Genomic DNA, 12046 nt, shown 5'->3' on the forward strand with positions numbered 1-12046 from the left:
CCCCTGCATCTTAGTCCCACTCATCTTCACAAAACTGCTTGCCTTAGCTATCTTTCACTCTGTCCCCCTTGCAGCTCCTGCAGTTTCTTCTCTTCCTTGCTCCTCTCTCTCCTCCCAGTTCCCACCCCAACACCTTTTTTGGTTCTTTCTTATTTTCCCTACCTGATGCCATATGTGCAAGATACACTTGCTGTAGTTAAAAATCATTAGTGGTAATAGTTTTCATTCTCTCCTTAATTATTCAGTATCTTTTTCTAATTTAATTCTGTAAAAATTCAATCTATTGCTTTTAGGTACATCATTTTAGGTAGATATTAAGGTGCTGATTTCTGTGCATTGGCTTAACTTTTTTCCCATTCTGGGTTTAAACAGTGGCCTTAATGAGATTCCTGTATTGAACTTACATATGCATCATAATTGTCTGTGGGTCCTGCTGTGACTGTCATTGGTAGTGTCTAAGTGCCTGGGGAATTAACCGCTAACAAACTCAGCCAGGTTATAAGGGCACACCCTTTGCAGATTCCTCCCTCCCCCTGCACTCAGTATTACTTAACTTATTATTTTTATCTCAGAAAATGGCACCAAAGCGCATGCTTCACTTGTAATTGGAAATCCCCTTTTTATTAATCCCAGTGTACCTTTTTAGGAAAAGCTGGATTCATTTAATGAATCTAGCCATCCCGCAGTTCAGAACACTGTGCTATTATTAACTGCATCTTGTAGAAGCAGCTTACGTTGATATGCTTAAAATAACTGAGAATTCTCTTTTTCTATCCCAGTTATAAGGCCTCATTCATAATACTGTTCTGTTTCTTTAAACCAAGGTTTATAAACTGTAGCCTTATTTGTTTGCATTGCCTGTTTTAATAGTTTAGTAGTATTTTATTCAGATACTCATATCTCTTGATCACATGATTTTGGGAAGGAAGCATCCTAATCAATATACATTGTAAAACAATAGGTTATTAGCAGTTTCCAAAAGCAATAAAATAGGCATAATTCCATATGACAATCTGACAGTGTTAATCAATATAGAAAAATTATCTTTTAAAGGAGGCATGATTTAGGTTTTTGAAACTATATAATAGAAGTTTGTGTAGCATTTTTCATAAGTAGTGTGGTTCTTCCCATGTGCTAATATATGACCTTTCCAAGGTCACATATCAAAATCAAAGCTCAAAATATCAAGCGTCTTAGCAGTAAAGATTTACTGTGATTGATTTCAAACAATGTATTACAATATACCATTAATGGATTTTTCCTTCTTGGATCACATTGAATATTTTATAACATTTATAGGAACTATTTCCACATCAGTAACATTTTGAAATGCGCTTACCATATATTTTTGTCCCCTCCTAAGGATGCAAGACATGCTGCTGAAGGGGAGATTTATACTAAGCTCAACCAAAAAATTGATGAGTTTATTCAACTTGCTGATTATGACTGGACAATGACTGAACCAGATGGGAGAGCCAGTGGCTATTTAATGGATCTGATTAACTTCTTGAGAAGCACTTTTCAGGTCTTTACTCACTTGCCTGTAAGTATACAAAATTCAGGCAATTGTACATAAGTTTGTCACAATATGCTCAATGCAAGGGTGGTTTAACATAGCAGATGAAAACATCAACAACTGGACCTGTCTTTTCCTCATGCTTAAGGGAACAGGAGTGAGCTATGAATTTGCACAAGCTCTCTTTCCCCCATGCAATCTGTCTCTTCATTAACTATGGTGTAGTATTATATCTGTCCAGAAGCTTACCAGGGTTAACTTGTACTAGGATTTGCAAACTAGAGTCAAAACCTGGTTTGAAATCCTGGTTCCAAAACTAATGCTGGTAAGCATCAATGCAGAGATCATATCTTAACAACGACAAGGGAAAGGAGAAAGGATTTTTTTTTAACAAAATGAAAAAATGACAACACTTGGTCTTTTAAACCACAGCTAAGAAATGGGCAAGTTACACCACCACTTGGACACAGAGAACACAGAAGTACCCAGTCATGTGAATAAATTCTAGATCATGCTGAGTGCTTCCAGGCAATATTTCCAGGATACTTTCAAGTTATTGAAAGCAGCCTGGCTCTTGAGTCATATTTTTGACTCCCACGAGTAAGCTTTTGTATGGCTTCTTCAGTACTAGATTACGAAGGCTAAGCATGATCCAGGTCATTGACAATGACAGTAGCCCACACTGGGTTTCTAGAACTCTTTTAGATTTCCCCGCAAGAACATACTTTGAACTTGTGAGCACGTGAGTTTAAATTTTACTTCATTTAAGATTTAGATGCCTTTAGAGAGAGAGGCAAGGAGAAACCACTTCTGTTAGTTGCTTGCCTTGAAATCCTTACAGGATCACCATACGACGGTTACAATTTGGCAATACTTTCAATTTTCCCCATCAATGCCTTAAAAACAAATATGTCCGTCCTCTGTGATACATTGTTTGTAGTGCAACCTGTTTTCTTGTCTTATATGAGAATGCTTACGTTAAATCTTTGTAGTATTATACTAAAGGACATGAGCAAGGAATACTTTGCAGGTTTGTAACGATAATTAAATGATACTCTGTGGCACAGAATGTGGATCTTCAATATCCTTTGTTTTCTCATTTAGTTTGGACAATATATAAACCAATTTAGTTCACTAAGGTCATGTCTTCAGCATAAGTTTCCTGCAAGTTAATACCTTTCCAGATGAGCATTGATACACATACAACTATGGCCAGTGCAAAGGGTTTTTTGGGGGTGTAATCGTGGGGACCCATGCCCCAGAGAAGAAGATGCTCATGCTTAGAACTAGGGCTCCCATTTTTATTACCTTTTATCACAGGGCTTGTTCGTGCTGAAGGCTGCATATGTTGTCTCTGATCTTAATGAGTAAGAGTACTTCCCAGATTCTACTGTGATGCTGCTGAAGAATTAGGAATGTATTCTTGGGTGATGTGCCCCATTCCCCTCACTAGCTGTGTCTTTGCTCCCCACTCTAATACAGATGTCCAAGAGTAAGGTATCTCCCCCTTCCCACTAAAAGGGTGGTCCAATAGTTAATTAAATTATCTGCAATCAAGTGTATACTGACAACAAAGTGGCAAATCAGATTCCATGTCTATAAACTTGCAAGATATCCTGACATTTCATATGAACTGATAGGGCCTGAATTGGTAATGAAGGACAAGGTCACGATAGACTGGTCAATTAAAACATTGAGTGAAGAAGCAGCAGTGGTAAAAAGAAAAAAGCCAAATTCTATACTGGGTATCTTTAGAAAAGAGATTGATAAAGTGTCCAGTTTTGTAATCTTCTCCTATACGTCTATCATATGGCCACACTTGGAAAACTGAATAGCATTCTGATTGTCCCACCTTAAAAACAGCTATCGTAGAGTTGGCCGACAACAATGACTGGTCACAACATTGTCTTTGTGAGTTCTAAACATACATAATATTGTGCTATAAATTAAAAAATCCAGAAAGTCAGTGTAAAAAAAAAGTTACTGCTTTTACTTGAACGTTTCAGAACAAAACAAGCAGACAGTAGTATGGGTAGTTGCACACCTAACCTCAGTAGTGTTAAGAAGAATGTTTTGGCTTCATTACAAGTGTTGTAGAGAACAAATCTGTGTGCTTAATGTTTTCCTTGTGTATATCTCATCAATATGTAAACCCTTTCCCTCTGCTGTCTAAAAATTATGAGTTCTATTTATAATTTCCCCCAATAATCTATATTTGCCTAAGATATATTTTTTTAAATAAGCCAAGTTATCAATTATGTAGCTCGTGCATTCTGCACCAGAAATATCATCCTGATGTAAGGGGTTCCCCAGTTCTGTAATCACACATGCAGGGACCCAGGGTTGGATCCAGACACTCATATTCAAAAAGTGTGGCCAGGTCATAGATCTTTGATTCCCCTCGCCCTAGCAGTCCTTTCTGTCCTTAAGGAAGTCAGTAGCCATGTAGCTGCAGCTGGGGAGGTGACAGTGATCAAATTGTCCTTTCTGACATTTTTATCAGCATAGCTCCACTACTGGGGGAGATGGAGTCTCTTCCACTTCCCACTCCCAACTGAGATTTTTTGGACCATGTAATTATTATTATGTGATTACTGCATGAGGCTCAGGGCTATCCTGAGGCCAGAAAAAAGTACTTGGGATCTGTTGCATCCCTGAAGAGCTAGATCCATCCCAGTGAATGTTTGTACAGATCTGATTCCTAAAACTTGTTTTGTGGTGTAAACTGTGGCTTTTGTGCAAAGTATTGAAAATGTAATTTCCCCAACTTGCAATCAGAAGTGATGATGTTGCATTTATGGTACTACTCAAGTGCAGATCAAGCTCTAAATGTGCTCAGACCATGAAGAATGTTTTGTTCTTGCAAATGTGTGTGTGTGTGTGTGTGTGTGTGTGTAGTCTTTGTTCTGAGAGAAGCATAATGGGGATAGATGGGCTGATAGGAACAGCGGGAAGGTTGGTATTTTGGAGCTTGGTGGGGTAGGTTAAGGAGGTCTCTGTGGCAGCTTTATATGTTTGTGCAAACATCCTCATATCCCCAGAAGTGTTTGGGGTAGGAGGAAAAAAGATAAGATAGAAGAAAATAGATTTGGGAAACCATGCCTCTTCCCCTGGGCTATGACATTTTCTTCAAATGCTGACAGAAGCCTGGCTTGCAGCCAGCATGAACTTTTAAAGCACTCCCAAGGTAGTTGGCCGTGGCACTTTCTTTCTTTCTTTCTTTCTTTCTTTCTTTCTTTCTTTCTTTCTTTCTTTCTTTCTTTCTTTCTTTCTTTCTTTCTTTCTTTCTTTCTTTCTTTCTTTCTTTCTTTCTGGAGGGCTGCAGTTTGACAACCCCTGGAATAGAGCAATGTTTCCCAACCTGTGGGTCAGGACCCCAAAGTGGGTTGTGAAGCCTCTGAAAATGGGTTGTTGATCATTCCTAAGTAATGGCCTCTTCTGCTTTGAAATTGTACTTTCTCCTCTTCCTATTTGCCAGCTTCTCACATACTCATCACCCTGTCCATTGCAACAATAATTGTGTGTGTGGGAGGAGGGGAATCCATCCATCTGGCAACAAGTAACTTTATGGTAGTAGCCTGAAGAAGGCTGGAGGGTGGGAGGAAGCTGTTCAGTTCATTGTAAATCAAACAGAGGAGAGAAAGAGCCACCTGCATGCATAGACTGTGTTGTTCTTCAATAGCCAAGCATATTTGTTGTTCTTTCAGTGTTATCTCAGTAGCGCTCCTTGTTTGTCAGAAGCTGGAATAGAAAGCTACTTGTTTGGTGGCAGCCACACCCTTTGTGCATTTGGAGAATGTTTCTAGTAAAGCCACCAAATTCTAATCTCACATTTAAAATCAAATTGCACTGAGGATAAGGAAATATTTACTTCTGGCAAACATGTTAAGAGTTGCACTGCAAGTTGGCAGTATAGAGGTAATGTTTACCAAACCTTGACTGGTGGAAGTAGATTTGTCACTTCCTTAGTCCATCTTAGTTTTGGCTGGCCATATCATTAGTATGCCTGGTTTCATCAGATCTCAGAAGCTAAGCAGGGTTGGCCCTAGTTTGTACTTGGATGGGAGACTCCCAATGAAGTCCAGGGTTGCTCCAAAGAAGCAGGCAATGGGAAACCACCTCTTGCCTTGAAAACCTCTACAATGATTTGACAACACTTTCTACCACATATCCTTTTTACAGAGAAGAGTTTAGTTTAAGCACCAAGCAGAATCTCCGTGTACTGCAGTGGAAGTCTTTTTGTATTTTTCATGTGTTGCGCCTGTGTCTTTTAAAATGTTCAGGGATCTTATCACTTAAGTAAAGTGAAAAATCAAATATGGTCAGTGATAAGGAAGGGGCAGTATTTGTAGTATGTGGTTTTTACACTTGTCCACAAATGTTAAGCTAACTTTCTGTGCATTTTACTTCAAAACTATTTCTGTTTCATGGTGTTCTGTGGAAGATGAGTATGTATAAAGTATTAAGCCATAAAGAACTCCCACATAAAACTGCATAGATGTATTTTATGGGCATTTTTGATAAAGACGTAAGACTTCTCTTGGGGCCAGTAGATTCCCTGTGGTATTTTTCCTCAGCTTTGTTCCCCTAAATGTTTGTTTGGGGTACTGTTTGTTAGATTCATCTACTGATAAGAGCTTTAATGCAAAAAGAGAGAGACAAAGACACCATCTTGTTTTCTTTAGGACTGCATTGATCAATAAAGTATGTATATTTTTATAGATATATAACTTGCTGTGACTTGAATAGACCTAAAATATTCCCATACATATTTTCAATAAAGGAGCTAAGCATAATGCCCAGGATCCAATCCTACCCCCATCCCTGTGTATGAAATAAAAGTGCCTCTGCATACATATGAAAAAGGGAGTGATATGGCAGTCTCTGATGGAGACTCACTCTGGAAGCCCCACCCCCCAAGTTGAGCGTGGGGGTGGGGGACCTGCAACTAGAAAGCAGGAGCTTATATCATGAGGGGAAGCCTACCCACAGCCCAGCAGGTTGTGTCCCACTTATAGTATTTGGAATTACCATTTGATCCAAAACCTTTTCCTAATAACTCTTCAGCTAAATGTTTTCAGAATATCTTTGAGACATACTGTTTATGTTGAATAAGCTACTCTCCTGATTCTTGCATTAGTGCTGTGCTTTGTTATTCTGGCATACCGGAGAATTAATATCAGTTAATCCTTTAAAATGTGCATCTGTTTGGTTTCATAACTTCAAACAGAAGCTCTATTTCAGTTTACCCAAACTTTCTGTTGAATCAAATCTAATTGAATCAAATCTCATTTTTTTGTTTGTTTTGTTGCATCATTTTTATCTTGGCACCATGAGATATCGTAACTTATGGCCAAGAGATTTAAAAAATTGATTTTGTTCCTAATAATGTAACTTTTACCACTCAGAGTTTGGGGGAAAGAAGCTTATTAGCAGGCTTATTGCTTATTTCCTTTAGAACTCTTTCCCTTTCTGACTGCTACCCCAATGCAATTTGATGTTGACAGTGCTTTTTAATTTTTGTTTTGTTTTGTTTTGATTGCTTTACTGGTTTCCTTCTCAGAATAACAACAATGACCATGCAGCTATGTCGGTAAGTAGACACAAGCTCTAGAAAAAGCATGCACATGGAAAACTTAAACTATGAACTGCCTGCAGGCTTATTGCTTCAGTACCAAGTGAATTATTTAAAAGACCTTGATTCTATTTGATCTACTCGCTGCTAAGTTGTGTAGTTGCATGCAGAATCCAAGTTGAAGACTAACCTTGGTCTTTTGGACATCAAGGCAGAAGGAACCTTTTAAAGGCTCATAGAAACATGATAGGGCATGCATTGCATCTGAAATGAGATCATTCAAAGAAGACACAAGACCTCTTGGATGTGAGGTCAGGTGTCAAAATGCAACTATGAGATCTGCATACAAAATAGGGTTAAAATGGCCAAATAGTGGCTGAGAATAAAGAGCTGGTGAAAGTTTCTTAGCCTCTTTCAAAAACATACTTTTTGAAGTTAGGAGAATGTCTGTACCCAAATGTATTTAGTAAAAAAAAGATGATGGATTGCTTTAAAGGATTCATGCCCCAATTATTTTCAGGTCATCAACTTATTTTAAGAAGTTTACTTTAGTCCAACACAAATATTTGCATTATAATAAATAATTGCTACTTTTAAAAATAGAATTGCTGGCTTTTTGAAAATTGGGTTGGGAAAACTCTCTTTTTAGAGTTTCCATTTGTCCATGGCACATTTTTCACAATAGAATATTTTATGAAATCAGTGCTTCAGCAGAGAAATAAAACAGCATATAGAAATTATCTGAAAGTCAAATTGGTTCAGTATATGTTATACTGAGTTATATACATATGCCCATACTTTACTTGAAGGAATAAATAAGAGTCAGCTCTCTGTTATCGGATTCTCAAGAATATAAGTATTTACTGACAGTGTTAAGAAAGAAGAATATAATGCTCCATCCTGCAGACATGCAAGATACGAAGAAAAGGCTTCAAACATTACGTAAGAATAGCTAGTAAAAATGAAGGGCAGTCTAAAAGCAAATGAGAATCAGTGAATGAGGCAGCCCAAAAATGGCTGCCCTGTTGCCATTATAATTTGCAAATTTGTGTTCTTGGACTCATTGTTTCATTTTGTTATTAGGGACTGATTGAGGTGAACATGAAAATATGATACATTTGCAGTATATGTGCCTTAAAACAAAAAAAAATAGTCATTTGTTTATCTTGGTGCAAACATGTTACAGGAGTTGCATCAATCTGTTTTTCTTCTAATGATTAAAATAAGCATATTTAAGTATACTGAAGCCTTGCATCTTGGGGAACCAAGGATTTATTTTACAATTCCATGTCATACTACAGTATATGTTAGTCGTGTTTGGGGAGGAAATAAAATAATTCGGTTGGATCCCAAGGCTGATATTGCTAATGGGAGTCATTAGTCGGGCGAAATTCCCCTCCCGAGTCTGATCACGCTGGAATGCAATTCTTACGGAATAGGATACTTATAGGAAAAGCGTAAGTGGTGAACCTGTGGTCTGCAATGGGGATTAGGGTCCGGCAACACCTTTAGTGACCAACACATGTTGAGTTTTGACTAATAAAAGCTTATACCTTTGAAAACTCTGTTGTTCTCTTGATATTTGTTCTACTACTGCAGACCAACCTAGCTACCTACCTGAAACTATCTTCCTTAAGAATAGCTGGCAGCTATTGGTCCCAGAATTTACATATGGAACATACATAATCAAAAAGGTGACACTATCCCAGCTTCTAACTTACTGAGCTTCACAAAGCATCACTTCCATAGGGATGAGATGTATGTATGGAGATGTACCCTATAATGCCTTATAGCAAAAAAAGGAGGAAATGCTGGGTTAGATCCAATGGTTCCCTTTAGCTAAATTAGGAATTCTAGGAGGAAGGGCTTCTTCCAATGAAATATTTCTTGTTTAATGGAAGAGCCACCATTGTTACATTGATCTCCATAGAGGAAAAAAACGTGATTTCGTTCTGTGTCGAAAGAGCTTATATGCCACAGTTAGTAACTGATGTTCAAACTTCTTATCCAGTTTCTCAACTAGAAGTTAAAGCCAATTTACCTTTTGAGGACTGTGAAGTTCTTATGGTCCTTTTAGTTTGTGCTGGCTCTAAGGATTTGTCTGTGTGTTTTTGCTCTCTTTCGACTCTTACAGACAACTTTTGTTGTTTCCTGTTTGCTTGGAGGATTGTCTTATTGTTCCTGTGATTGGCAGTAAAAGCCGTATTTCACAGCTTGCAGTGAGGAACTTTTGGATAAAAGGCGGTGGTGCTCTGCAAGCGATATTCAGAAGCTGTCAATCAAAAGCCCATGTAGGCTACTTAAAGAAAGGGGTTTCTTACTGATTCTTCCAAATGCCGTCTCATGCTGTCCTTGATTGGCACAGCCTGGCAGGGAGGATGGATGAATCTGTCACCGGCTGGTTAATTGTGTTGCTGGTCTCAGTCTGACATCAGGTCTTTGACTCTTAAGTGGCTCAATACAAAACAAATTAGCAGATTGTAGTCATATTTCTCATTCTATATGCTTTGACTTTGTTGAATGCAGTCCATAAATCATATTGACTGACACCCTAGTGAATGATGAAAGCTGCTTTTGAGACAGCTAGCATGGGTCTAGAAAGCTGCACCGCAAAGGTGCCATGGAAGGATGCATATGGCTGACCCTTTGGGAATTTCCTAGGAGCCAAACGTCTCTTTGCAGCAATTGTTCTTAAGAGAAAAGCTTTTGGATACTACAGAAAGGATTTAACATGTCAGCAGATTCTCTTTTACAAACTCCTTTGAAATATAAGAAGTTTGTCTAAGGGTTTTCTCTTTTTACAAACTTGTATTTCAGCAAATGCGGAGGGGTGGGTAAAATGTAGATGCCTAACTCCTAGCAGGTGTTCCTTTTTATATATGTATAAAAGAATCCTTATTTCTTGAGTTTTGCAAAGCTGGAATACAAAATATGTGTATTGGGTAGATACATTTAATTGGTGACTAAAAGTGTTAGTAGCTGTAGGGTACTCCAGAGGAATGAGATGAAACTGGTTTCCCCCCTGGTTAAATATGTTTAATCAATGCAGTTATGTTAAACAGTATTCTGATGCTAATAATTAAAGAGGAGTTGGAAGCAGCTGAACAATTTTAATTTAGTGTCTTAATTGATTATGATTGTGTTCTTACATGTCCTTGAAAAAATGTGTTTAAAAGAAATAGGCAGCAGTGGTATTAAAATGTTTAGCTTGCTACACTCTATAGAGGACTATACTTTACTGACAAATATGAATTTGAATGAATATCCCATTCAACACAAGCAAATTTGTTTTGTCAGTTTTGTACTCTTCCTGTGTGGAATGACATATATTTTGCTAAGCACAACTTTGAAAAACTTTTGGGAAAGTGAGCAATAAAAACAATTTCAGGTGCTCAGACCTGACTTCCTTCTCTATCCTTCTCTCAAATGTAAAACTCAGAGACTTTAAGCCGTTCCGTTTCTTTCTCCTCCTTTTGCTTTACTTTGACTGTGCCCTGACAGCAATAAGCCTGTAGTCCAAGTGCATAGTTAAGAGCAGTTGCATTAATTTTTAGGGTGTTGGCATTTGTACGTCACTTATAACACGCATTTGATGTCTTTTGAATGAAAGCTAACCAAAGGAGTCATAGAAATGCACTTTTCATATAAAATCTATTGTAATCATTACCTTGTGCTCCAGACCTATTAATATGCCAGCTTTTAAAACGCTGAACACGTAGGTTTGGTTAGAGAGGTAAAATGGAATTTTGTACAGCTGTACTGAATTGGATGTTAAAATATTTCGCTCTTGATAACTCAATTAATCTGCTTACTGTTATTACATTACAGTGGCACGAAAAATAGGACACGGAGCTGATTTGATGAAGCTCTGCATGAGACCAAAATGCAGTTGTTCCATTAAATCAAAATGACATTTCCATTAAGTGTCTAAAATCTACTACATCATAATTGAATTAAGTTAATTGATTTGTTCTCCCTTCTCTCCCTGCCCCCCTTTGCTCTTTTTTTTGTTTCCCCCATTCATATTGATATTGTTCTGTTTGGGGAATAGCCTTGCATGTCTCCCAGTGTAATTACCCCTGGGTTTGGGAGACGTCTAAGCATGCTGGCTGTGCTTTGTTCCTTGCATTATTTGTTGACACTCGATCTGTTCCTATCAAATACGCTGGCTTCAGAACAGAGTTCAGTTAAATTTGTGTTAGAGGATACCCATTAATTGATTGGGCCTACAGAATTTGCTTTCACAGTTGGGGAAATATTGTGACATACAAGGTAGTCAGAAATTGGGGGGAGGAAGGAGATTTCATAGTACTGACTTGCATGTTTTTTGGTTTAACTAAAAACAGGATATTGTGTGTTGCCTGCAAAAAACGCTTACCAACTTTAGAGTTTTCATATACTGAGGATATCAGGATCTATATGTGCAGGCCCTAAAATCTTAACTGTTTTGCTAGGTGGTGTCCTGTCTCTCCTTTCAAAGTTTAATATTTATTGTGTCGATGAATATACAGTACCATTGACTGATGTTATTTTTTTAAAAAGGAGTTATAATACTTTAATTCATGAATTAGCTACATTTAATGGCAGCATCTTTTTGTTTCTAATGTCTTTCAACCTCTGAAATGATAGGCAGCAGCTATTTTATTAGGAAAATATCAGACTTGGCTGCAGAGAAAAGTTCTAATTCAAATTAAATGTAAGTTAATACAGGAGCTGTGATTCCAAGGTATCAGTTGTATGGATGTTTACTTGGATAGAACGCATTGAACATGATGGGGCTTACTCCTGAGTAAATGTGCAGTCAGTTCCCAAGATGTGTTAGCATGTTTACAGCTAACTCTAATCTGTTTTTAGAATAATCACTGGCAATGACAGATATTACAAATTACACTATTACACTGAAAATGTAGTAATTCACATGTAGGTGTATTTTGAACAGCAGAGGGCTGCATATG

General features: G+C 37.7%; 1 protein-coding gene across 6 annotated transcripts in view; it reads left to right on the forward strand.

The window, feature by feature from the left end:
* The window catches only part of EXOC6 (exocyst complex component 6), a 104781-nt gene that overhangs the window by 55213 nt on the left and 37522 nt on the right, over positions 1–12046 (forward strand). For 3 of the 6 annotated variants that reach the window (XM_077350271.1, XM_077350266.1, XM_077350265.1), the window contains exons 18-19: positions 1364–1543; positions 7080–7109. In XM_077350271.1, coding sequence (XP_077206386.1) covers positions 1364–1543; positions 7080–7109 — 210 coding nt within the window. The remainder of the gene's footprint in view (positions 1–1363; positions 1544–7079; positions 7110–12046) is intronic. The other 3 variants (XM_077350267.1, XM_077350268.1, XM_077350269.1) reach the window with 1 other exon arrangement.

The sequence above is a fragment of the Paroedura picta genome, chromosome 8, assembly GCF_049243985.1.
Source record: "Paroedura picta isolate Pp20150507F chromosome 8, Ppicta_v3.0, whole genome shotgun sequence".
NCBI lineage: Eukaryota > Metazoa > Chordata > Lepidosauria > Squamata > Gekkonidae > Paroedura > Paroedura picta.